Source organism: Panulirus ornatus, chromosome 24 (assembly GCF_036320965.1).
Source record: "Panulirus ornatus isolate Po-2019 chromosome 24, ASM3632096v1, whole genome shotgun sequence".
NCBI lineage: Eukaryota > Metazoa > Arthropoda > Malacostraca > Decapoda > Palinuridae > Panulirus > Panulirus ornatus.
In genome coordinates, this window is record NC_092247.1 from 7,402,911 (window position 1) to 7,429,830 (window position 26,920).

The 26,920-nt window shown below is 37.0% G+C and overlaps 2 protein-coding genes across 6 annotated transcripts; both read left to right on the top strand.

Moving 5' to 3' along the window:
* The first annotated feature begins 893 nt into the window (after positions 1-893).
* Positions 894-8,695, top strand: LOC139757065 (uncharacterized). Its single transcript, XM_071677104.1, has 3 exons — positions 894-1,042; positions 2,205-2,469; positions 3,385-8,695. Exons 1-3 carry the CDS (start codon positions 972-974, stop codon positions 5,578-5,580), a joined length of 2,532 nt encoding a protein of 843 aa, XP_071533205.1. The 5' UTR covers positions 894-971; the 3' UTR covers positions 5,581-8,695.
* On the top strand, positions 6,938-26,608 carry LOC139757068 (palmitoyl-protein thioesterase ABHD10, mitochondrial-like). Of its 5 annotated transcripts, none has more exons than XM_071677109.1 (8): positions 6,938-8,066; positions 9,326-9,857; positions 12,257-12,471; positions 16,003-16,137; positions 18,365-18,531; positions 20,905-21,052; positions 24,752-25,039; positions 25,829-26,608. In XM_071677109.1, exons 4-8 carry the CDS (start codon positions 16,081-16,083, stop codon positions 25,988-25,990), a joined length of 822 nt encoding a protein of 273 aa, XP_071533210.1. In that variant the 5' UTR covers positions 6,938-8,066; positions 9,326-9,857; positions 12,257-12,471; positions 16,003-16,080; the 3' UTR covers positions 25,991-26,608. The 5 variants fall into 5 exon arrangements, with proteins under 5 accessions (XP_071533210.1, XP_071533209.1, XP_071533212.1 ...); XM_071677108.1 differs by having other exon boundaries at positions 6,939-8,066; positions 12,257-12,484; XM_071677111.1 differs by lacking the exons at positions 6,938-8,066; positions 9,326-9,857; positions 12,257-12,471 and adding an exon at positions 13,240-13,259.
* The last annotated feature ends 312 nt before the right edge of the window (positions 26,609-26,920 follow it).

A 26,920-nucleotide genomic window follows, 5' to 3' on the forward strand; every position in this document is an offset into this window, starting at 1 on the left:
TACAGACAGCGCCAGGTCCCCTATTCAAAAGGGAGGAGGGGACGAGATTGTTTTCTCCGGGGCCCGGTCTGGCCCTCGACAAGTCGACTCTTCTGTTCTTGGGCATGAATTGTTTTATGGCATGTTCCGCTGATGGTTTGTGATGCTCTAGGAATGGTTGGTGACCAGAGTGTAAGCGAGAAAGTGCAACTACTGTGGTAATTGTATGCCTCCTTCAACTAGCAGCACACTGCTCTTCACTATGCACACAACCATAGTATTGTTGTTTTATCCGTGTTCCAGTATCACTCTCTTGATCCTTACATTTTCAAGGGTGACTGGACACACACAAATCATTTGGGGCCGGGAAGTACAAAAATGAACGAGGAAACATGCATTAAGGTAATTAGGTCTCGCGCGCCGAACCACTCTTGGTTTCTCTTATTTCTTCTTTTCCTAAGAATATCAGATCATGCGGGATCTGTGAGAGTTACACTAACCTAGTTTTCTCAGCTGTTCTCCTAAAAACACGATGGAATGCAGAAGACCCCATTCCTTAAATCCCTTACATACAGTTATAAGATCGTATATATATATATATATATATATATATATATATATATATATATATATATATATATATATATATATATATATCGCTTTCAGAAATGCAAAACCATAATATTGTTTGAAACTATTATTATCTGGTTGTTACTAAAATCATTTTCGGTATCAACATCAGCTAACGAATATTAGTGTATCCGTCTTACATATATTTTTCATCGACTGACTGGCGCTGACTTGGTCATGTTAAAAAAAAAAATAACTTCATATTTGACCATCTGCAGCAAACAACGTGTTAAAAAGTGACGATATTGTATGTATGATGTAGCAATAGCAAAATTTTTCTTTACTTTGGAATTGATAGTAAGAAAAATAGTTTTTCCTGGCCACTTCAATAGTTTCGAACGAGCGGTGGAAATGTTTTGACAATGGCGTCGTCTGACGAGCTGGGGGGTACTCTTGACGTCGACGTTGTTGGACTCGTTGATCTGGACTTCAAGTATGTCACCTTTCTCCTGTTATCATGAAATGATTGCCTAAGATTATACTGCACGGAATTTAAAAGAGTTGTGGAGGATGGTTGAGGCACTAGCATTCCAAAGACGAAACCGTGATGGGAGGGTCTCTTGACCCTATGTCATGTTACTGAGGCTCTATTTCTTGCTTATCAATGGAAAATTAAGAAGAATATCCTCTTGTGAACGTCTATGTTCCTGTCCTTTAGCACTATGCTGTGACTATCACAGTATCAGATACTTTTCTTTAAAAGTGTAGAATCTGAAGGTATTAGATCCTTAATTGCTCTTGTAGACAGTAAACCAAGCCGGTATCCTTATATTACAACTCATCTACAGGAGTACAAAAGGATTACAGCACTTAGTGATACCTTTCCATTAGGCCTACCAAATATCACTTATAGTTTCATTTTTAGTGTACTGTATGATCTTTCATTTCAAGAAAGAAATTGTTTTCAACTTGAAAAACATTTATTATTCAAGTGGTGGTCAAGTATGTTATGTGATTTGGATGAAGATCTTGGAACATATTTGTAAAAATACTTACCAGTACAGAAGAGTAAGAGACTGATACTTTGAGCATAAATTTAATCAATTGATTAGTTTTCATATGTTATTACGGGTGTATTTTACAGATTCTTTAAGGAAAAGAGACAGTTGATTGCTTATTGATAATTATTTGCTTCCATACTTTTGTTACTACATGGTGATATAAGGCATGAGGCATGATGTTTGACGGGAGGCAACAGTGATTTCTAGAATATTAGTTTTTTTCAAAGATGCTATTTCCAGCAGGAATTGTTTCACCAATTTCCCATTAAAGCAGGAAGATTGTATAATCAATAGTTAGAGCAGTTATGAAATGTATTTCATTGTTTACTGTATGTAATGTTGTGCTGGGCACAGGAAGATGCCAAATGACACTATACATTTATGTGGCACTTTGTTGAGATTATGGAAAACTTTAGTTTATAAATTGATATTCATGTAAGGCCTAAAGTGAATTATTTTGGGACATCGTAGGTTTCCTTGCTGTTCATGGATTTTGATGAGAGTGGAACCAGTTGATTTTAGAATAAGATTGAACAATTATATGTGTTGTGTTAACCAAAATAATGTTGTTCCTTATTTTTACTTATCTTTCAGGAGTGAATCTGATTTTTTTGACTTTGACTCTGGTGGTGAGTTTGGATTATTTGGAGAGGCAGGAGTAGCACTACACACCACAGCCACCACTTCACACAGCAGCCAGCCATCCAGTGCCGCCTCTCAAGTCACTTCAACTGTTAGTGGTAGTGGCAGTAGTTCCCATCATACATCAGGGTCACCAAGTAGCAAAAAGAATTCTAACAGCCGTAAAAGAAAAAGTCATTGGAATGCAGTTGAGAAGGATTTGTTCCAAAAGGGACTGGTAAGGTCATTGCTTTAAGAAAATTTTTTTTTCTGAGAGGGAGATAAAATGGTTGGTTATGAAGCAAATTATAACTCATGACAAACATGAACTTTCCCTTTGGTGATGTACAGTAATCTTCAAAGTAGTGTAGTACTCTGAAAATTTTTTTTTGTAATTCCTTGATATTGATAATGTATATAAGAGAATTTATTATAGTGTTAATGATAATGATGATAATGAAATGATAAAAAGCATAAGAAACTAAATTACACTTCTTGTGTGGTTCAAAAGTGGTGTTTGCTTTAAAGAATGTGCATGAGAAATCTTTACAGAAACATGTTGAGTCATATGTATCATATATAGATCTGGAGAAAGCATATGACAGGGTTGATAGAGACACCTTGTAGAAGGCCTTAAGAATTCACAGTGTGGAAGGAAAGTTACTAGAAGTAGTGAGAAGTTTTTATCAAGGGTGTAAGGCATGTGTACGAGTAGGAAGAGAGGAGAGTGAATGGTTTCAAGTGAAAGTTGGTCTGCGGCAGAAGCATTCGATGTCACCATTGTTATTCAGTTTGTTCATAGATGGAATGTTAAGGGAGGTAAATGTTAGAGATTTGGTCTCCCCTTTTCCTTGTTCACTTCATAATGTTCATTGAGTTCAGCTGTAATTTACCTAAACGTTCAGAATACACTTAGATCATTTCAGCTTGATATTTCATATATTCAACCTTTGTAATATGACCTATCATTACTTAAAACTTTAATGTGCAAGATGTCACACTCTTTTACCATTTCAGCTGTTCATTTTGTTTTTCATTATCTATATCAGTATTTTAGATTTTCAGCTTTAGGTTGAATGGTATAGTAAAAGTAAATATCTTGATACTGACATGATTTTTTTTTTTTTTTTTTTTTTTTTTTTTTTTTTTGCAGGATCTTTTTGGACCCAACTGGAACAGACTGTCTAATTTCATAGCAACCAAAACTTCTGGACAGGTTCGCAGTTTCCACAAGAAATGGGCAGAGACTGCTAATGTTGTCCAGGAAGCTGAAGAGTTAGAAGATACATATGTGTATATCCCATCTGAATCCCCATGTGTTACCACAGATTTAGAAGATCCTTTAGGTCTTATTGAAACTGCAACAACTACTGTTACAACAACTCCACTTTCTCCTAAGAGAAGTAAAACAGTCGATATTGACTCGAAGGCAATAAGTGGCATCGAAAATGATAGTGAAGGATTAAGTACATCAGGTGAATTATTTGTTCCTTCTATTGGAGATGAGTGGATAGTAGTGTCAGTTGGCATTAATAATTCAGTTCCAGGAATAACCAAAGACAATAAGATAAAGTTGCAAGAAACAAAAAAGAAAGCAAATCAAATCAAGATAAAAAAGAAGAAAAGTACATCACATCTCCCTTTTAAAATACGATCTCCCCAGAAGCACAAGACTAAAAAGAAAAAGTTGAAGACCACTGCTGGTTCAAGCAGTATTGAAGTAGAAAATCTAATACAGCCTGAATATTCCTCAAAAAAAGAAGATGGGAAAGGTGACAGTTTAGGGGCCTCTGTACCATTGTTAGGACAAGTTGTTCACTTAGTTAAAGATGAGATGGAAGAAAGTGATGTTGATATTGATATAAGTGATGATGAACAGTTGGTAATTGTTGATAAATCTCCAAGTGATGTACAATTTTGTAAAAAGTCTGAAGACGTTAATTGTGTTGATGAAGCTTCAGAGACTAAAGATAAAGTGCAGACTATAAATGAAGATTCTGGAATAGACTTTAAAAAGCAACAGATCTTTACTTTTCCTCCCCCCACCGAAGAAAGAGAGTTGGACTTGGAAAATGTTACAGAAGAAGAGAAAAAAGTCCACTTTGAATATTTTGATGGTAGAAGTGTGAAAACTCCAGAGAGGTATTTGAAAATTAGGAATTACCTTCTTAGTTTTTGGAAACAAATGAAACCTAAATATGTGAGAAAGACTGCAGTTCGTGCAGGTTTAAAGAACTGTGGAGATGTTAACTCAATTGGTAAAGTTCATGAATACTTAGAAAAAATTGGTGCTATTAATTATGGGTGTCCAGAAAGTAATTACACTTCACAGTTAGTTGTTGGTGGTAGACAGAAAGAGAGGTTATCCACGCCATGTAAGCCTTTGACTAAAGTAGATCGATCTGAAATGACTCGACAAAAGCAAAAGAAAAAATGGGATGTTTCATTGAGTGAAGGTGGAGGGCTTACAATCAGTCATGATGAGTCTGGGGCAGTAGTAGATGCATGCCACATTCCAGAAGCTCCTCGAAATAGGGCAGGTCCTGGTGCTAGCCGAAACACTGGAAGACTAGAACAATTCAAATTGGTTCGCTGTCTGGAACATGACCCAGATACTCCAGCTCCATTTTCTGTTGTCATGCATGCTCATGCAGTAATCACATTAGATCTTCATGCCCACACATCTCTCGCAGAGGTGATGGGGTTGTTAGGTGGCTATTATGACCCTGCTGCAAAGACCCTGTATGTGACTGTTGCAGTACCTACTCAAGCAGTTAGCTCTGGTGTTGAATGTGACATGTGTCCAGTATCTCAGAGTGCTGCATGTACTGCTATTCATGAGGGTGGTGTACAGGTAGTAGGATGGTATCACTCACATCCAACATTTCCACCAAATCCATCTGTTCAGGATATTGACACCCAGGGTCAAATGCAGCATTGGTTTGCACGCCAAGATGCTCCATTTTTAGGCATTATTGTAAGCCCATTTTGTCCCACTAACCGTAGTGAGGCCTCACAGATTCGCTGCATTGTGTTAGATAAACCACCACATGACACCTCCAGGAAGGAAGTAGAGTTGTCTTGTACTCCATATAAGCTCTCATGGTCTGTGAGTGAAGTGATACCTGGAGCATGGGAAGAAGTTTGCCAAGGAGTAAAAGTAGTTGTTGCAGGTGCTCGAGATGATCCTATGGCAGTAGAATGGAGAGGAGAATGGCGTGGACAGTTGACGAATTGGGAGAAGGCCATAGCATCTTTAAACCACCACTTGCCATTGCATCTTCATGGACCATTGCAGTCTGTACGAACAACTTTCCTTGCTGCTGTTAGGGAGTGCTTAGATACCTAAATTTTCCCCCAAAAAATATTCATTTTGGGCTATGAATGTACAGCATAATACTTTGAAGGTTGTATGCTGATCATCAGTAGTGCATGCTGTGTTAATCCAGTTATTTATGACACAAGTTAGTATGTAAAATAATGTTTAGTCTAAGTTAGTATAGTGGTTGAATTGAATGCCTTTCCAGTTCAACCAAAAGTAACTAGGAGAAACTTTGTATCAAAGATATTTTACAGAAACTTTGTATCAAAGGTATTACAGCATTAAAATGAATCTTAGATATATTTATGACATTGACATCAGTGATGTTGAGTTAAAATTAGAACAGTTCTTAAGCTATTGGTCATCCTGTATAAGTGAAAATCACTGTGTGAATCTTAAGATTGATTAAGCTGATGGTATCCATTCTAGAAACCAAAATACTTATTTCAACAAGTTCTTTTCAACACAATTTCTTTGAGTGGCTGTTTGAGATAGTAAGTTAGGTGACTGATTTTGATAAACGTCGCAGGGTTTATGGACACATTCAGTAAAGTTACTCGCAAAATTTCATGTAGATTTATCAGAAGTTTCAGCAGGACTAGATATCACAGTGAAGCCAACAGGACTGAAATATGTAGCGCAGAAAAGAATTATCTTTAAAAAAAATGAATAAAAAAAATGAAAAATTGATAACTACTCTAAATAGGGATTTTAATTTTCATGTTTGCCATTTCCCATACTAGTGAGGTAGCACGAGGAACAGACAAAGAAATGGCCTTATTCACTAACATCTGCTCTCTAGCTGTCATGTATGATGCACCAAAACCATAGCCCCCACCAAAACTAGACTCTGCAGACTTTTCTGTGGTTCCCCTGACCATTTCATATGCCTAGATTTAGTACTTTGACAGCATGTCATCCTCTGTAGGATACTTGGAATTGCTCAATAAATGATGGGGTTTAATTTGTTTCAGTGAAATTTATTTTCTTCATGAAACTAACTCATATGGTAGTGTAAGTAAAGATGTGTATTTGGTTCATATAGCCATTGTTTTATACTAAATGTACATTCATGCATGTGAAAAGTCTGGAAAATATCATTAGCACCCTAGATGTTGAATATTTGATTATGTGCTGTTAGAAGATAGTAGTTGCAAGATAAGATGAAGTTGAGGTATCAGAGATGATAGATTGCTTATTTCCGGACAGCAGCTAATTTTTATTTTCTCCAGGTTTTCTTGTGCTTCTTTGGAAGCATATTATTACAATTAGTACAAGTATTACTGAGCAGACAACCATGAGGAGTGATGAGCTGTACAGCCCCACCCTACTGTCTGTTTTCAGAGATCATTGAGTGGCAACTCTATCCCAAGACATATTTTAGTGTCCACTGAAAAGAGGTGTGTGATTTGTGTTGACATTTCTCTGCCGTTATCAGTTGATTAAATGCATTATCCAAAGATTATGATTGCTCAAAATTATGGAAAAAACGTAATGTGTGTGTGAAGCCTACTTTGGTGTTTGTGGGAGAGTACATGATGGCTGGACGTTATCTTTGTTGTATAACACATTGTATAAGGCATGGATGGTAGTTCCATTGGCTGAATGCTTTCATTCAAGATGTGTCTGTTTTCAGAAATCATTGAGTGGCAACTCTATCCCAAGACATTTTAGTGTCCACTGAAAAGAGGTGTGTGATTTGTATTGACATTTCGCTGCTTTTATCAGTTGATTAAATGCATTATCCAAAGATTATGATTACTCAAAATTATGGAAAGAACATAATCTGTGTGTGAAGCCTACTTTGGTGTTTGTGGGAGAGTACATGATGGCTGGACGTTTATCTTTGTTTTTTAACACATTGTATAATGCATGGATGGTAGTTCCATTGGCTGAATGCTTTTATTCAAGCTGTCTAGATTTGAATTTATTCACAATTCATTATTTTCTATAACCAAATTTGCTTTATGGTCCCCCTAAAAGCTGTCATTATTTAGATGCAGGTAAGGTAAGGGTTCATGTCCAAGTAGATCTGTAAAGATATGCAGGAAAGTGAAATCTGAATGAACAATATAAGAAACAATTGAAAGTAGATGGAAGTTCATTTCTGAAATAAATTTTTAGCTCCGGTAGTATGCATTTTGGTCTTTGGAATACCAAGTAATTCTACCTTCCTGTCAAGTTGAAAAAAAATATACTATTGCACAATCATTGCCTTTGTGATATTAAAAATTTACATGAAGAAACTTTACTTCTTGGTATAAAAGTTTTGTAAGAAAATTCTCATTCATTTTCTCCCATCCAGTCCTCAAACACAGCAACGGGGTTTGACAATGCTAAATCAAGACAGCAAAACTAATTGTCAAAGATATAGATAGACGGATAGAAAATAGACTGATAGAAAAATGAATTGGACAAGTAAAATGAGGTGAATCTAAGGGAAGTACTGCATGTTTTGAAGGAAATTTTCAGCATTTATAACCAATTTTACTTGTGGTCATTCTCAGAGCCAGGTAAGTGAGACATGAATGTCTGCCATATTACTGTAGAGCTAGTCAGTCTAATGATAGGCTCATACTAATATTTTTCATAGAGAGGATGCCATCTCGCTCTCAAGTATGACAAAAAGAGGCTAACTTTTTAGGGTACCTGTCAAATTATTTTATGATTTTCACCCATATCAAAAGTACTTTTAAGCTTTTATTTGGGTTTGGTTGAGTGAATGTATCATAGAAGTGTTTATAGACATGGTGACAATTCATTTGGATAAAACCAGTAGAATGTTTTAAAGTTTCTTTGCAAATTACTGTGTATATTTTAGATATGGATTTTAGTGGTACATTTAATATGACAAAAGAATTTGACAAGCACTGTTGGACTGTTGATATGAATACTGCTTAAGGTATATTTTAGCTATGTTATTCTGTGTATGAGCATTTGACTGAACTATCTCAAGTATTTTAGATGCCATATTAATTTAGTTTACGCTGATATTTTTATACACTAATTTGTGAATAATGTTTGGAATTAAAAATCACATTGAAGGTGACTTCGTTTTAGGAGTTAGCTGTAACCCTTTTAGTAAAGCACCATAATATAAAGTTGTCTCCCACAGATAGGAACAATAATAAGATTTAGAATATGAGATGTTTTAATAAACCATGTAAGCACTACCTCAAATATATTTCAACAGAGTAAAGATAGTTAACTTGGAAAGTGTAATTGAAATTGGGCTGAAGTAAGAGCCCAAGGCCTAACTCCGAAAAGTTTTTTAAAGTTACTGATTTCAAGAAAGGGTAGTCTTTGAAATAGACCTTCATGAAGTTGTGAATGCTGGCAGTATAAATTGTTTTGAGAAAGACGCCTCATGAACTATGCAGATGGGTAATTACTGATCCAAATCGTTATGTGAATAAGGTATAAGGGTGCAGTAGACTCTTCTGTACCATACTGTGATTTTGTCTTAAAAATCATGAGCTTTTTTGTTTCATAGCCACTATTAGCCAGGTGAGGGTTTATCAGTAATGAAAGTGCACTATCAAATAGATGTTATATGTGCACTAAACAATCATTTCAGTATTGTTACAAAGATATAAAACAAGTTTTTGAAGTTCTAAGGGTAATATTTCCCTTCAAAATCATAACAGTATTGACTGATTTTTCTTTTCATAATGGCCTTGTAACTGAAATGATTTCAGTCTTTGTATACAAATTCATAATCAATGTTCATTGTAGTGTTATCATATTTCATGGTCTGTGACATTATGAACAGTATGTTGAACCAATTCGCCTGCGACAATGAGAAAACAACAATCACTTAACCGAATGGTAAGTTAAAATTATGTGATACAAATTCTTTCCTTTCGTATGTGTATTGATTTTGCTATTTTCTCCATTATGAAGCTTCTTGATAACATATTTGATCGTGATTATTTGAATTTGCGTACGTAGTCTTCCTGAAAGTCTGAACTTCAGCTTCTAATGTTTAGTATGATGTTTAAAAGATTAAATGAATTACGAATTAATGGAGGATAGATAGAAAAGAATTTTTAATGGCATAATCTCTTGAATTTTGTTTCTGAAACTAGGTCAACACCACAGTAAACACGTCCTCCGAACGTGTTTGTGTGGATCATTAGGTTACGTGGTCACATGGCCATGATGGCCTCAATTTTGAAAGTTATGTGAATGATGAATACGAGATAGTGTTTTCTGTGGGAGTGACTATTGATATCGATAGAAGACAGAAGGATGGTGGTGACGACCAACCAGGAACTGGGAACCAATCGTGTTTACAGAGTCAGGTACGTCATTTGTGGTTGTCTACTACCACACGTTGTTTTTCTTATGAATTATGTTATTTAGAATTACATAAAAGGCTATTAATGAAGTAGCAGATGCGCATGTACTATGTAATGGATGTTGATCGTGATACCAGAGTTGATATAATAAGTTTTTACATGTACTGTCTTCTACCTCAATTTTATTTCCGCAGAGTGGAAATAGCTTTGAATACCAGGGTTATTGTGGTATATAAGGACTATATCAATTGTTTTGAGTGTAGGGAATCGATTAGGACCACTTTTCATCAAAATCTTTCATCTAGAGCGAAAGTGACGCCCATGGTGTTATTCTGTTTGTAAATCGATGTACAATCTGATTATGACCCCTGACTGATTACTGAAGATATGACGCATTTGATGCACTTTATTTTAAATAAAAGGCTTTTTTCTCTATTACGTATTATGTCATGGGGGAAAAGCAGCGTTTTTCTATCGAGATATGCATTAGTACAACAATGGGGCACGGTGTTATCATAACAATTAATTGATGTGCCAGAAGGAAAGAACAAACAAGTTTAGGTCCAGAAATGGGTGCCACGGTTCAAAACTTAAATTCTATTGGTTGTTCCAATCCTTTAAAGATATTAGTTATTACATATATACGAAACCAAAATACCATGAATGAAGGTCTCAGATTTTAGCTGACAAAAGCCCAGTTGTATTTATGGAGATATCAGAAAACTCGTTACCATGTTTATTGGTGTTTTCGCAGTATTTTCCTCTAAACACTTACCTTAGATGCCGCCAATTACTAGCAATGAGAGCATTGGTATATGTACTTTGATACGAAGGAATTTACTTATCATTAGATCGATTTAATATTTCACAGGTATAATTACACTTTACATGACATTATGGGTATAATGAACCCCTCACTTTTCCTCTTCTTCATAACCCACTGCATTAAGGGGTTTGATATCGAAAGGTAAGTTTTATAATGCAAGTGAATGAAACAATCATATTATTATTTACAGAAGAAATGAGGAATTCTTAGAGAGAGAACGAAGATCCCAAACCAAGAATACGTGCACAGAAAACGGAAAATGTGCCCTTGCTGCGCACATACATTGATAGATCATTAAAAACACTTATTGTATGGAAGGACTAAGAACAGACTTGTGTGAATGAGATGATATGAAATATCCTCCATGGGGGGCATATCAAGCTGGAAGATCTCTCGCCATCCCAGTGGCACTGGCTTATCATAGTCTTACTAGTGGTGTGTTAAAAACATTGTTGAGAACAGCGGTTTTTGAGTTATATGGCTGATTAATTAAATCACAAATCGTCAGATTTTCCTGAAGACAAATATCGTAATGAGGCAAATGTATTATGAGACTTCACGCCCTTGATTCCAGAGGTATGTTTGGGAATAGGGTTCATTGGTGTCGATATGGGTGTGGTGATGAAGTTGGGAATGCAGATGATGACCATACTTCACAAATCAGCTAATGTGGAAGACTAAATCAATTTAGCGTGCAAATGTAAGAATTAAGAAACACGTATTAGCGTTGCAGTCCATATTTCGCGTTGGAATACGGGCACACGTCGATGTATTGTGCGTGATGTAAAAAGTTGTGTGTATCTATCTGATCCAGACTAGTGTATTGGGAACGATATAAACGATAATCGCTAGGCACAGGGACAGCAACGAGAGAGGGATGGTATGACTGTTGTAACCCTCAGTTTACGTTGCTATCAACATGTCATATTGTCGACTGTGTTCCCTCATATTTCATCGTACTTCCTCAACTCATGCACAGGATTTCGCCACCAGTCTTTCAGCCCCTCGCCCACCACACTTCCCACATTTTTTTTTTTTTGGGGGGGGGGCCTCTTTTGCTTGTCAGTAGCCAGATCTTATCGTGTTCATTGTGATTCAGCGATGTCCAGCCCAATAAGACATCATATAACAGTTAGCGCTCCGATGCAATCTTTCTCTAGGAATCGTAGCTAGCAACTACCTATACATGCTGCACAAAGGGTTTGAGATGCAGACTTTGCGATCATAAATATCGAGGTAGGTGCTTGTAGAATACATCATTTGCAGTATGTTCAGGTAGAAGTCCATACCTTCCGGCATGTCATTGAAACAGATCAGGAAAAGTAAACGTCCTGGAACAGAACTCTGTGCCACTCTGCTGCTTACGATTGGCCCACCCTGGCTCTTCAACAGGTACCTTTAAGTGGCAGATGAATGGTCAATCCATCATATTCAAGGCTCGAACAGTCATCCCCCAGGTCGAACCGTCGTGTTCGAGGTTGAACAGTCACGCACAAGGATTTAGGGATAAATTGAATATTTGTGCATTTGTTGACATACTGTATTAATGTTCCAAATTCGTATTTACCTGGTACAGGTACACGGCATACAGACTGCGTTGGGGACATTGAAGCCATCCCTACACGGAAGCAAGAAGACCGAGGTGTTGCGTGCAGCACAGGGACGATGCGCGCACGATCACATAGGGTTATATAGGGGCGCGCTCGCCTCGCTGGTGACCAAAATTTTGTGGCTTGAGACTACGAGGAACAGCAGCTACCGTTGACCCCACTTAGACATCGTGTCTCCATAGTAAGACTTTGAGGTATGTTTTTTGAGTGTATAGAGGATTCTGATTGAACTGATTAAAAGGGGTGATTAACCCCGTGTAAATAATTAAAAAAAAACTACATACGAGGGGGAGGGCATTAGTTTTTCAACTGGAGAGTACGGGAAATCCTGAAAAAAAAAAAGTATGTGGCCTCTATTAGTTTAGATAAGGCATATGATTAATAGGAAGGCACTTAAGGTGTAAGTAGGTGGGGATGTGGATTTCAACTAAATGTTGGATTGTAAGAAGGCTATGTAGTGTCATCATTGTGGTTTAGTGTCCTGTGGCCTGAGATGAAATTATGGTGAGCAGATGGTTGAATAGAATGAAATTTACCACAGCTCTTGTATATTGTTGATGCATTTCTGCTAGTTGTTTAAAGTAGGAATAAAAGGCTGAAATGTCAGAAGAAAACGCGAGAAAACTTAAGGTTTTTGTCTTTGCTCGAGATCTGCAGTAGTGTGATATCTGTGAGAATGAAGAATCATAGATTGTAATTGAGTAGTACGGTTGTTAATGGGAGAGATGAGGTGAAGAGACACATGCACATGATAAAACTTAGTGGAAGCTGTTATATACAGACGAGAAACTCCTGTTTTCCCAAGGCCAGATAATAATAATAAGAAAAATGTAGATGAATTGCTTAATCATGACGCCTTCGACCATCCTTTTATTTACGCATCTTTCTAATCCTTCTTATATGTATCCAGTCATCCTTCCTCCATACGTCCACCCATTTATTGATCTGACTGTCCAAACATCCTTCACGGTTAGAATTATGAAAATATTTACCAGGAAAGAATGACGCTGTGAAAGATAGGCGAAGAAACCACAGGAGAGAATAGTGGGGAACGTCCTGATGAGATGGTACAACTTGCAAGGACGGACGATATGAGTGTGCTGGAAGAGATATTCAATTGACGTACTGCTGAAGGTGTTCTGTATGATAGCTAGGAATGAGCGAAAGCAGTAGTTGGTGTGGTAGGCGTAACGGATCAACTGTTTGTGTAAAAACGCAGTGACAAGATTGGAGGTAGTGTGTGTAAAACCAGCCAACAGGAAGGAGGTTGAGCAAACATGGTTTATCAGGGAGGGAGACTCTGCTCACCGCCTAACCCAACATGAAGTGACAGTGAAGGATAGCTTGGAACTTAATCATGAGAGGAGGCGAAACAGGTAAACTGTGACAAGCTGAAGTGACCGGGAGGAAGTATATGATTTGGTAAAGTCATGGAAAAAAGTATACACTCGTCTTAGTAAACAGGGTCCCGAAGATAAATGAATGGGAAAAGTATAGATAGTTATAAGATTGCACGTTATGGTCAGTCAGGGAGAAAATGAACTTCTTTTATTACTGAATTCCATCTGGGTAAGAGAAGCTAATAGGTTTGCACTTTTTTAATTATTATTATTATTATACTTAGTCGCTGTCTCCCGCGTTAGCGAGGTAGCGCAAGGAAACAAACGAAAGAATGGCCAACCCACCCACATACACATGTATATACATAAACGCCCACACACCCACATATACGTACCTATACATTTCAACGTATACACACCTATACATACACAGACGTTTACATATATACACGAGTACACATCCACACTTGCTGCCTTCATCCATATACGTTGCCACCCCGCCACACATGAAATGGCACCCCCCTATCCCCGCGCCCGCGAGGTATTGCTAGGAAAAGACAACAAAGGCCACATTCGTTCACACTGTTTGCACTGTTATAAGTAGAATATTAGAAAAGGCAATTAGAAAGCAAGTGGACAATTACTTGCAAAGAAAAGCTACTTAATGAGGAGACTACATGGATGTAGGGAAAGGAGGGGTTGCAATACAAAGTTCAGACATATATGACAAAGTGCTTTCTTGGACAGAACAGATGCATGGGTATACTCTTCCAAAATGGCTTGAGAGCATTTGACACTACCACATTGGAGAGTACTTAAGAAATTGGATCTATAGGCAAAAATAAAAGGTAAATCCCTTCACTGGACAGTATATTACCTTTGTAGTTGGCAGCAAGGGACAAAAGTTAGAGAAGCATTCTTGAACTGGTCTGGGGTCACCAATAGCATGCTGCAAACTCACTCTTGGGCCTGCTGCTCTCTTTGTAATGTTAATGATTAGCTGGAATGACTGGCCTCTTACCTGAACATTTTTGCGGATGATACCAAGGTCATGAGAAAAATAAAGAATGATAAGGATTGCATCTGCTTACAAGGAGACTAGAGAAATTCCAGTTTGCTTGACAAATTTTTAAACTTTAGTTCTAGTAGGTGAAAAGTAATGAAGATGCAGCACGTTGTATGAGATCTTTTGTGCAAAGCTTCAGGTATTTGTATGAGGAAGAGGTCCAAGAATTGATATTGTGCATACCATTTTGCTAGAGTATCATTTAAGAAAAATAGTAGAGGCAGGCTTTCTGCTGGCAAGTATTAGGACTGAATAAGGAAATGTTCAATGAACTCTTCATGGCCTACATAAAACAAAAACGAAGATGAACTTTTCAAACATGGTCACTCAAGCCAAAATAAAGATGAACTTTTCAAACATGGTCATGGTCTATTGAAAAAATCCGGAGGATGACAACAAAGATTGCACGTGAATTAAGAAATATCAGAGGAACCAGAGGCCCTAACTAGAAGTTTGGCAGAGGTTAATAAAAAGCATAAAGTAATGGTTTAGTGTTATGAGGATGTTGTAGGGCTGGAATAGATTATGTAATGAAGCTGTAAATGCTGGTGGTATCAAAATGTTCAAGCAACTATTTGATGAAAACAGAGTTTAAGAGATGGGACCCATGAGTGTAGAACTCTTTCCCTTCATTGTACAAATAGATAGCTATAAAGAGCTATGTGGTATTTATGGTTGGGAAGCGGTATGTAATTAGTGGTCTAACTGGGGAATAAGAAGCAGTCGAGATAAACCATAGAGTAGTCAGTAACGTTTCAATGTAGATGGTATTTTTTTGGTGATGGTACTGTGACAGCAGGACACTGTATGAGTGCAGGTGAGACAATAGTTTGTCTGTTTGTGATGCTTCTTTGGAAAGGTTGGAGAGCCAATTAGGTATACAAAAAAATATTGTTTCTTAGCACAAACACAAAGATTGAAATCACTTGCATAATTCTAGATATGTCTGCTTGGAATTTCTGAAATTTGATTTCTAATTTAATTGGTAGATTATAAGATTCTCATTAGACAATGCTTTTTTAAGGATTAGATGCTAGGAAGTGCATTTGCTTGATTAACTAGATTTCAGTTTTGATACGCAGGTTTTTGTTTTAAGTTACTATGTTATTGAATTGATTCTTATTCTTCTTATCAGTTATGATTGAATTTTATTCATATACAGTACAGTACTACATTTGGTTAGAACTAGGTCTGATTGATATTCATTAGATATGACATTCAGTTTAACCTCACTTAATTTTATCATACATATGTGAATTATTCTTTACTTTCTAAAGAGAAGTTTTATTCCTGTTGCCATCATCAGGGTCCGTTTATCTTCTGCCAGCACACTGTTACCTATAAAGCTGATTGGCAGCACACTGATTTGGACTGAAGTATTGTAATGAGTCACCAACGTAATTCAAGTACCTCTTTTACAGAGAGAACCCAGTTTCTGAAGGTAAGGGCAGTAAAAATTTCCAAATGAGTAGTGAGTAAGCTTTCTTAGCTGTTGAATTGCAACTTCTCATTTCCTTATGTGGTATGCTGTCTGATATAGATTATCATAAACATTTAATGTGTCAGCATGAAACTATTATTTGAAATGTTTTAAACCTCATGAATACGTTCATGAACTCATGTGACTGTCAAGAAGTTGATAAATATATCTTTGCTATATGAGATAAACATGCATGTCCTTTACCCATAGTTCCTAATCTTTGCTGTATGAGATAAACATGCACTTATTTTACCTGTAGTTACTAATTTTATTGTGTCTTTCTTCAGTCTGTGTATATCTATCGTCTGTGTGTATCTATCTAGATGAGGATGGTTTATGCAGATATGTTTTTCATAATCTCAACATGTGCACTTATTCCTTCAATGATTTTTTTTCTGTCAAAATATGAAGCTTTGCTCAATTTGTTCCTGTCTGGAAACGATGTTACACTTTGCCAACCAGGAGATGAGGAGCTTTTCCGACCTTTTAACCATGGATAGGGAGCTGTGGTTTGGTGCATTACATGACAGCTTGAGAATGGATGTGAGAGGATGAGGCCTTTCTTCATCTGTGCTTGGCACTACCTTGCTAACACAGGAAACAGTGATCAAGTATGAAGAAAAAGGATATACATGTATATGTACATACTTGATTGCTATTTCCCCGCATTAGAGTCGGAAAAATGGAGTGAAAAAGATTTTGAATGACTGGAACCTGGACATGCAGAAAGGTGAAAGGTGTGCACAGGATAGACTTAATTGTAACTATGTGATATACAAGGGCAATGTGATGTTTATGTACTGAACCAGGGCATGTCAGGCAGCTGGAGGAAACCATGGAAATGTCTGTAGAGCCTGGTTGTGGATAGTAGGCTATGGTTGCAGCGCATTGCACACGACAGCTAGAGAATGGGTGAGAATGAATGCGGCCTTTCTTCATCTGTTTTCAATGCTCCCTCACTAATACAGGAAACAGAACAAGCATGGAAAAAAAAAGAATACACACACGTATGTATATTTATTTATTATACTTAATCGCCATCTCCCACAGCGATGGACTGCTGTGGAGTGAAAAGTTCCTTGGTGAGATTGTACTCCTTTTTGTCCTCTGAGAATGTTCTTGTATTCTCTAACTTTTCACTCATGATGCAACCACAAGCAGGTTTAATCTGGTAACATCAAAACCAAATGCTGAATAATGCATGTGCTTTTTATGCATAAATGCTGATTATCAGCACAAGGTGGCTGAAGCAGACAAGCACAGTGTTTGTATTTGGAGGTAAATCATTGCAGCTTAGATGTTTGTTGTCAGAATAGCTTTTCATAATGTCCTAAATTTTTAGTTAGTTCAAATATGTGAAATTTCTGTCAAATATATGTATTCCATATTTTGTGTGTTGATGTTGCTTCTAAAGATTCTGCATAAGTCACAATACTCCAGAGCAGTAGGAAGCATTTTGGATTTTAATTGACTTAATTCTTAATAATGTACCTATCCATATTGTACATTAGTCTCTACATCCACATCAGGGTTTTGCATGCAAAATATTTTACTTCCTATATGTTTTCATCCATTCATATTTTGAAGAACCAAGATCATTTCTCTGATTATTTAAGAATTTCCTTTTGGCTTTATTGTTTCAGAAATTATATAGCTTTTAAAAAAGCAGTGTTATGTTGAAATAATGCCTCTGCAAGTGAATCAGCAAATATTAGCAAAGAGAATATATTTAGGATGGGTTACTTCATTTGTAATTATGTGCATCCCAGGGTAGCTGTAATACTGAATTTTTATGTTAGGAAAAATTTCTTTTGTTCCATAATGAAAATGACTAAGAATTTAACATGATGTTTGTGGAGTCACAGATTTTCTCTTGGTTTTGCTGAACATTGTCTTATTTTCATTCTTGGAAGTTGTAAAATTGTAAGTGTCTCAAACTGCATTTTCCTAGTCATGGTTTGATTGCCATACATTTATTGTGTACCAGCACTATGACATACTATTAGTGTGGAAAAGATATGATAATGCAGCAAGATGAAATTTAAAAATGACAGCTGATAATCATGGTATTAGGACATGTGATGTTGCAAACAAGTGAGCTGGACTCAAAACTCTAATTGTGGACCAAGCAAAGGGGAGAAACAGACATGATGAGGTATTATGAGTAACTGCCTGTGTTACATTTTAGATATATGACCGTAAATCTGGAGAAGAACGCAGACTTGCGTATGTCAAGGTGTCTGGGACACGTTCTCCTGGCATTACATATATCCCTGGGTTCATGGGGAAGAAGAATGTTGGAAAGGTTGCTGCACTGCATACTTTTTGTGTGAAGCATGGATTCCCTTATATTAGGTGAGATTTTTAAAGTTTCTTGTCATTTGGCACTGATAGCTCCATTGTTTTAGAATTGTTTACCACCAATGTCTCTGAGTTTGTTCAGTTATTTAGATATCACTTGTCTCGGTAATTATCCATTGTCATATAATACAGTGAGAGAGTAGTACACTTACAGGGCTCCCAAGTCTTAAAGTTTTCCATCAATGTACAAGTTCAAACTTTTTCCATCAACATACAAGTTTCAACTTTTATATGATTCCAGGATTTTCTTGATTTTTTTGAAAAGTGGATTTTCTTGCAAATTTCAGCATAGATGCTTTTAAGTATGCTAAATATGAATCTGTGGTCAAAACCTAAAAGTTCATATAATTAGTCGTGTAATTAGCATGTGAATATTATAATTAATCCAAGTGTTAATTAAATGCTAAATATTACGAAATGCAGCCTTTTAACTTCAAATATTTAATCACCATATAGAATAACATTTATACTCGGATTTTCATTAAAATCTGAGGAAGTTCAAAATCTGAACAAAATGCAAGGCTATACTTCAGATTTTCCTTGATATTTTTCAAAAAAATGGATTTTCTTGCAAATTTCAGCATAGATGGATTTAAGTATGCTGAATATGAATCTTTGGTCAAAACGTAAAAATTTGTATAATTAGTCAAGTAATTAGCATGTGAATATTATTACAATCAACCCAAGTGTTAATCAAATGCTTAAAATTACGAAATGCAATTTTTTTACTCAAAATAGTTAATCACCATATAGAATGGCATTTCTACACAGATTTTCATTAAAATCTGAGGATTTTCTTCAAAATTCCAGCATAGATGTATTTAAGTATGCTGAATATGAATCTGTGGTCAAAACGTAAAAATTAATATAATTAGTCGAGTAATTAGCATGTCAATATTAGTATAATTAACCCAACTGTTAATTAAACGCTTGATATTACGAAATGCAGTCTTTTGACTCCAAATACTAAATCACCATATAGAATAACATTTATAAACCCAAATACTAAATCACCATATAGAATAACATTTATAAACAGATTTTCATTAAAATCTGGGAGTTGAAAATCTGAGCAAAATGCAAGGCGTTGGATTTTTCTTGATTTTTGAAACAATGCATTTTCTTGCAAATTTCGGCATAGATGCTTTTAAGTATGCTGATATGAATCTGTGGTTAAAATGTAAAAATTTGTATAATTAGTCAAGTAATTAGCATGTGAATATTAGTATAATTAACCCAAGTGTTAATTGATTGCTTAATATTACGATATGCAGTCTTTTGACTCCAAAGACTTAATCACCATATAGAATAACATTTATAAATAGATTTCCATTAAAATCTCAGGAAGTTGAAAGTTTGAGCAAAATTCATAGCCTTGGACATTTCTTGATTTTTTGAAAAAATGGATTTTCTTGCAAATTCCAGCATAGGTGCTTTTAAGTATGCTGACTATGAATCTGTGGTCAAAACCCAAAAATTCTTATAATTAGTCGAGTAATTAGCATGTGAATATTATCATGATTAACCCAAGTGTTAATTAAATGCTTAATATTATAAAATGTAGTTTTTTGACTCCAAAAACTTAATCACCATAAAGAATAACATCTATACACAGATTTTCATTAAAATCTGAAGAAGTTGAAAATCTGAGTAAAATGCAAGGCTAATACACAGATTTTCATTAAAATCTGAAGAAGTTGAAAATCTGAGTAAAATGCAAGGCTAATACACAGGTTTTCATTAAAATCTGAGGAAGTTGAAAATCAGCAAAATGCAAGGTCAACACGGTAACAATTGAGAAAGCACCTCTTCACATACTTCATAGTAAAATTCCTGCTCAGCTTTATCATGTTATCTAGTTGTTGTATCTCTGTAAGAACTGTTCATTTTGACACAATGAAATTGATTTAGGAACTTGAAGGTTGTGATCAGATCTTTTTTTCATGACAAGCAAAGTTTTGGCCCCTAACATCTCAGGTCAATGTCACCTTTCTGTAGTTTCTCATTTATGCTTCTTTAAGTGGTGTGATTAGATTACAGAAGCATTTCATAGATGTATAAGTTTGCAGAGGAGGGTGGATATGTTGGAAATAAAATGTTTGAGGACAGTATGTGGTGTGAGGTGGTCTGACCGAGTAAGCAATGAAAGGGTAAGAAAGAGGTAATAAAGTGACTATAGTTGAGGAAGCTGAAGAGGGTGTGCTAAATGGTTTGGACGTGTGGAGAGAATGAGTGAGGAAAGATAGGCAAAAAGGATATGTGTCGAAGTGTAGGGAACAAGGCGTACAGGGAAACCAAACAACAATTGACTCCTCCCCTCCCCCCCTTTTTTTTTACAAAGAGAAAATAGCTTTGTTAATGTTTCAGATATGATGCCACTGGACTTGGTGAATCGGAAGGTCCTGTCAAATTGGAAGATGCTCGGTTCTACCACTGGTTGCAAGACGCAGAGGAAATTTTGTTTAAACTTACAGAAGGTCCTCAGCTGGTGATTGCTTCCTCAATGGGAGCATGGGTAAGTACAAGATTGTTTCATGTAATGTCTGTATAAACATTTAGGTATAATTGCAAGCATCAACAATAGATTTAGTATTTGGGGTTTATCCCTAGTTATTAAGTAAAGCTGATGGAACATTACAGCAGATGACAGTCATCATTTCATTTACAGTATAAGGATATCACCTGACTTTGTCAGATGGTTACCACATAAAGACATACTTAGAAGTAGGACATCTATGTATTTATTCAACTTAAGTTATTCAAGTTACTGAGTGAAACAAAGCTCAAGGGTAAAGGGGAAGAGTAGTTTGGGAATGCCTTGGGAGTAAAGTTAATGGTTGGTGAGGAACAAGAGCAAAAGGAGTAGCACCATGCACCTGGTCATGAGAAGAAAGATCATGAGAGGCAAGTGTTTTGAGAGCAGTTGAGTGAGTGTGTTAGCAGCTTTGATGCTTCAGACCAGTTTATAATGATGGGTGATTTGAATGCAAAGGTGAGTAATGTGGCAGTTGAGGGTATAATTGGTGTACATGGGGTGTTCAGTGTTGTAAATGGAAATGGTGAAGAGCTTGTAAATTTGTGAGCTGAAAAAGGACTGGTGATTGGGAATACCTGGTTTAAAAAGAGAGACATACATAAGTATATGTACATGAGTAGGAGAGATGGCCAGAGAGCATTATTGGATTATGTTTTAATTGGTGCGTGAAAGAGAGACTTTTGGATGTTAATGTGCTGAGAGGGGCAACTGGAGGGATGTCTGATTATTATCTTGTGGAGGCGAAGGTGAAGATATGTAGAGGTTTTCAGAAAAGAATGCTCTCTGGCCATCTCTCCTACTTACATACATTTACTTATGTATATCTCTCTTTTTAAACCAGGTATTCCCAATCACCAGTCCTTTTTCAGCACATAAATCTACAAGCTCTTCACCATTTCCATTTACAAAACTGAACACCCCATGTACACCAATTATTCCCTCAACTGCCACATTACTCACCTTTGCATTCAAATCACTCATCACTATAACCTGGTCTCGTGCATCAAAACTACTAACACACTCACTCAGCTACTCCCAAAACACCTGCCTCTCCTGATCTTTCTTCTCATGCCCAGGTGCATATGCACCAATAATCACCCATCTCTCTGCATCTACTTTCAGTTTTACCCATATCAATCTGGAGTTTACTTTCTTACACTCTATCACATACTCCCACCACTCCCATCTCATGAGTAGTGCTACTCCTTCCCTTGCTCTTGTCCTCTCACTAACCCCTGACTTTACTCCCAAGACAGTCCTAAACCACTCTTCCCCTTTACCTTTGAGTTTCATTTCACTCAGAGCCAAAACATCCAGGTTCCTTTCCTCAAACATACTTCCTATCTCTCCGTTTTTCTCATCTTGGTTACATCCACACACATTTAGACACCCCAATTGGAGCCATCGACGAGGATAAGCACTCCCCGTGTGACTCCTTCTTCTGTTTCCCCTTTTAGAAAATTAAAATACAAGGAGGGGAGGGTTTCCAGCCCCCCTGCTTCCGTCCCCTTTAGTCGCCTTCTCCAACACGTGAGGAATGCGTGGTAAACAGAGAAGAGGTACTAAAAGCTTTGCGAAAAATGAAAGCTGGCAAGGCAGCGGGTTTGGATGGTATTGCAGTGGAATTTATTAAAAAAGAGGGTGGCTGTATACAGAGGTATAAGTTTGTTGAGTATTCCTGGGGAAATTATATGGGAGGGTATTGATTGAGAGGTTGAAGGCATGTACAGAGCATCAGATTGGGGAAGAGCAGTGTGGTTTCAGTAGTAGTAGAGGATGTGTGGATCAGGTGTTTGCTTTGAAGAATGTATGTGAGAAATACTTAGAAAAGCAAATGGATTTGTATGTAGCATTAATGGATCTGGAGAAGGCATATGATAGAGGTGATAGAGATGCTCTGTGGAAGGTATTAAGAATATATGGTGTGGGAGGCAAGTTGTTATAAGCAGTAAAAAGTTTTTATCGAGAATGTAAGGCATGTGTACGTGTAGGAAGAGAGGAAAGTGATTGGTTCTCAGTGAATGCTGGTTTGCAGCAGGGGTGTGTGATGTCTCCATGGTTGTTTAATTTATTTATGGATGGGGTTGTTAGGGAGGTGAATGCTAGAGTTTTGGAAAGAGGGGCAAGCATGCAGTCTGTTGGTAAGTGAGTCAGTTGTTGTTCGTTGATGATACAGCACTGGTGACTGATTCATGTGAGAAACTGCAGAAGCTATTGACTGAGTTTGGTAAAGTGTGTGAAAGAAGACAGCTGAGAGTAAATGTGAATAAGAGCAAGGTTATTAGGTACAGTAGGGATTAGGGACAAGTCAATTGGGAGATGAGTTTGAATGGAGAAAAACTGGAGGAGGTGAAGTGTTTTAGATATCTGGGAGTGGATATGGCAGCAGATGGAACCATGTAAGCGGAAGTGAATCATAGGGTGGGGGAGGGGACGAAAGTTCTGGGAGCGTTGAAGAATGTGTGGAGGTCGAGAACATTATCTCGGAGAGCAAAAATGGGTAAGTTTGAAGGACTAGTGGTTCCAACAATGTTATATGGTTGCGAGGTGTGGGCTATAGATAGAGTTGTGCGGAGGAGGGTGGATGTGCTGGAAATGAGATGTTTAAGGACAATATGTGGTGTGAGGTGGTTTGATCGAGTGAGTAATAATAGGGTAAGAGAGATGTGTGGTAATAGATAGAGTGTAGTTGAGAGAGCAGAAGAGGGTGTTTTGAAATGGTTTTGGTCTCATGGAGAGAATGAGTGAGGAAAGAGTGACAAAGAGGATATATGTGTCAGAAGTGGAGGGAACAAGGAGAAGTGGGAGACCAAATTGGAGGTGGAAAGATGGTGTGAAAAAGATTTTGAGTGATCGGGGCCTGAACATGCAGGAGGGTGAAAGGCGTGCAAGGAATAGAGTGAATTGGAACGATGTGGTATACCAGGGTCGACGTGCTGTCATTGGATTGAACCAGGGCATGTGAAGCGTCTGGGGTAAACCATAGAAAGTTCTGTGGGGCCTGGATGTGGAAAGGGAACTGTGGTTTCGGTGCATTATTACATGACAGCTAGAGACTGAGTGTGAACGAATGTGGCCTTTGTTGTTTTTTCCTAGCGCTACCTTGCGCACATGAGGGGGGAGGGGGTTGTTATTCCATGTGTGGCGTGGTGGCGATGGGAATGAATAAAGGCAGACAGTATGAAATATGTACATGTGTAAATATGTATGTGTCTGTGTGTATATATATGCATACATTGAGACTTATAGGTATGTATATTTGCAGGTGTGGATGTGTTTGTATATACATGTGTATGTGGGTGGGTTGGGCCATTCTTTCGTCTGTTTCCTCGCACTACCTCACTAACACGGGAGATAGCGACAAAGCAAATAAAAGTATAGTAAATAATTAGCAGGATCAAGGAAGGGAAATAGGGTATGTAAACCAAAATTTAACTCTGAGGCAAGTAGTGTGAGACTGGCCTGGAGCAATTTTGTGGTCACCTTTTGCTCTTTGTCAATGAGTAGCTTATTTTTCCTAAAACCATGCTTCTTTTTAAATTTATTACATTAAGAATGAAAATTTTCAAGCTACTGCATTGTTAGTGTTATTCATACCAGGATGATTAAGGTATTGATCTGCTTGTTATGCACTTTGAAATTACTAAATTTTTTTACTACAGTATCAATTTTTTTCAGATTACTTTGATTCTTGCCAAAAAACATCCTGCAAAATTCAGTGGTCTTCTCCTTATTGCTCCATCCATCAACTTCGCAGATCGGTACACACAAATGATAAGAAAGCATGCCACAACCTCATTATTAGAGAAGTTAGAAAAAGGTGAAAGTTATGAATACCAGGATGCAAAACGTGGTCCCTTTCCTGTGTCTCTAGCTGTTTTTCAGGAGATGATTCCATATGAATTGTCCTTAGAACCAGGAAGATTTCCTGTTTCCTGTCCCGTTCGCATCATTCATGGCACAAAGGTAAGTTTATTCATTCTCTCGTATGATTTATGATTTTAACTATAATATGAATGTTGTCTTTGACCCTTTTAGTCTTGACCACTTTGCAAAAGTTGCCTTCCACAGCCTGACTGTCAGCAGCTCATGAAATATTTAGGAAAAATATATGAGCATTTAAACAATCAGAACCATTCCAATAAAGTTCATCACAAACATTTATTCCCCATGTTACTCTGGCCTATTAATCTTGAAGTGCCACAGCCATTATATATGTCTATATGAGTGGATGGGTCTTTCCTCATCTGTTTCCTGGGGCTGGAAACTGTGGGGCGGGGTGGCGCAAGGAATGGATGAAGGCAAGCATGAATATGTGCATGTGCATACATGTCTGTGTATGTGTGTATATACATATGTATATGTATGTATAAGTGCGTGTATGAGCCTTTATGTGTATGTGAGTGGATGGGTCATTCTTCTAATTCCTGGCACTACCATGCTGACATGGGAAATGATGAACAAGTAAAATGATAAAAAATAAAATATATACATTATTCATTTATTTTATTATACTTGATCACTGTCTCCCGCTCAGCGATAAAGTGCCAGGAAACAGACGAAGAATGGCCCATCCACTCATATTCACATAAAGGCCCATACACGCATTTATACATACATATACATACGTATATACACACATACACAGACATGTACATATCCTTAGTAAAAATTTGGTTAAATCCTTGATGTAAGATATAAAATAAGTTTGTGATTAACTCCAATGTGAAGTATTGACATTTTTATTAATTGCAGGATAGATACAGTCCCTGTGAGACCTCTCTTAAACTGCTTGCTGGACTTGAAACAACAGATGTGACCATCGTGTACATCAAGGGAGCTGATCACTGTCTTTGTGAACCAAAATATTTGGAAATCATTTATGATGCAGTTCTCAAATTGACATCAGTACTGTAAAAAAAAGTCTTGGCCAGAATTAGGATTTACTACTAGTATGACTTTTGCTGCCCCACAATTCATAGTGTTCACCCTGAGTGAATTACTTTGTGTGGGTGGAAGGCCAGGCAGTTACGGAATAGTTTAAAGTGGAAAAATTAGATGAATTATTTGTTGAGGACATTGAGGGATTTTCTTTCATGTCTAGATTTGGTGCCACTTTGTGTTATCCATCACTAAAAAAATTAGACAAGGCGTCCCTATTTTTCACATCATTAAAGATATATTTTTTTTCCTAAAGACAATGCAGTACATTTTTAAAGTAACTTAGATTGTCATTAATTCAGGTAGATGATCTTGAGTTCAAACATCCACATTAAAACCATATCTGGATGCCCATGCATTTAAGATTTCCACCAAAATGGCACACAGGTTTCTAAGTATAAATTTAATGTGATAGTGCTCCATGTTTTCCATTGTTATTTTTGTCCTTGATCTGACCTTACAGTGATGTCCTGTAACACCAGTACTCACTCTTCTTTGTAATTGCTAAAGTCTTCCTTAGTCTGCATTACACTTGTTAGAAGTGGAGACAAGGAAGAAGTTTGGCTAAGTACAATAAAGTTTTACTTAAGAGTATATTTCCACATATTACATACAGTTAACATTTAAAAACTGGAAAACCTCACGAGGAAGATAGTTACTAAAGATTTTAAACTGTAAATACATGTAATCTTCTTCTGTTTCCCCTTTTAGAAAGTAAATACAAGGAGGGGAGGGTTTCTAGCCTCCCTCTCCCTCCTGCCCCCTTTAGTTATCTTCTACAACACGCAGGGAATACATGGGAAGAATTCTTTCTCCGCCACCCCCAGGGACAGTTGGTGACTGAGATTGGTAAAGTGTGTGAAAGAAGAAAGCTGAGACTAAATATGAATAAGAGTAAGGTTATTA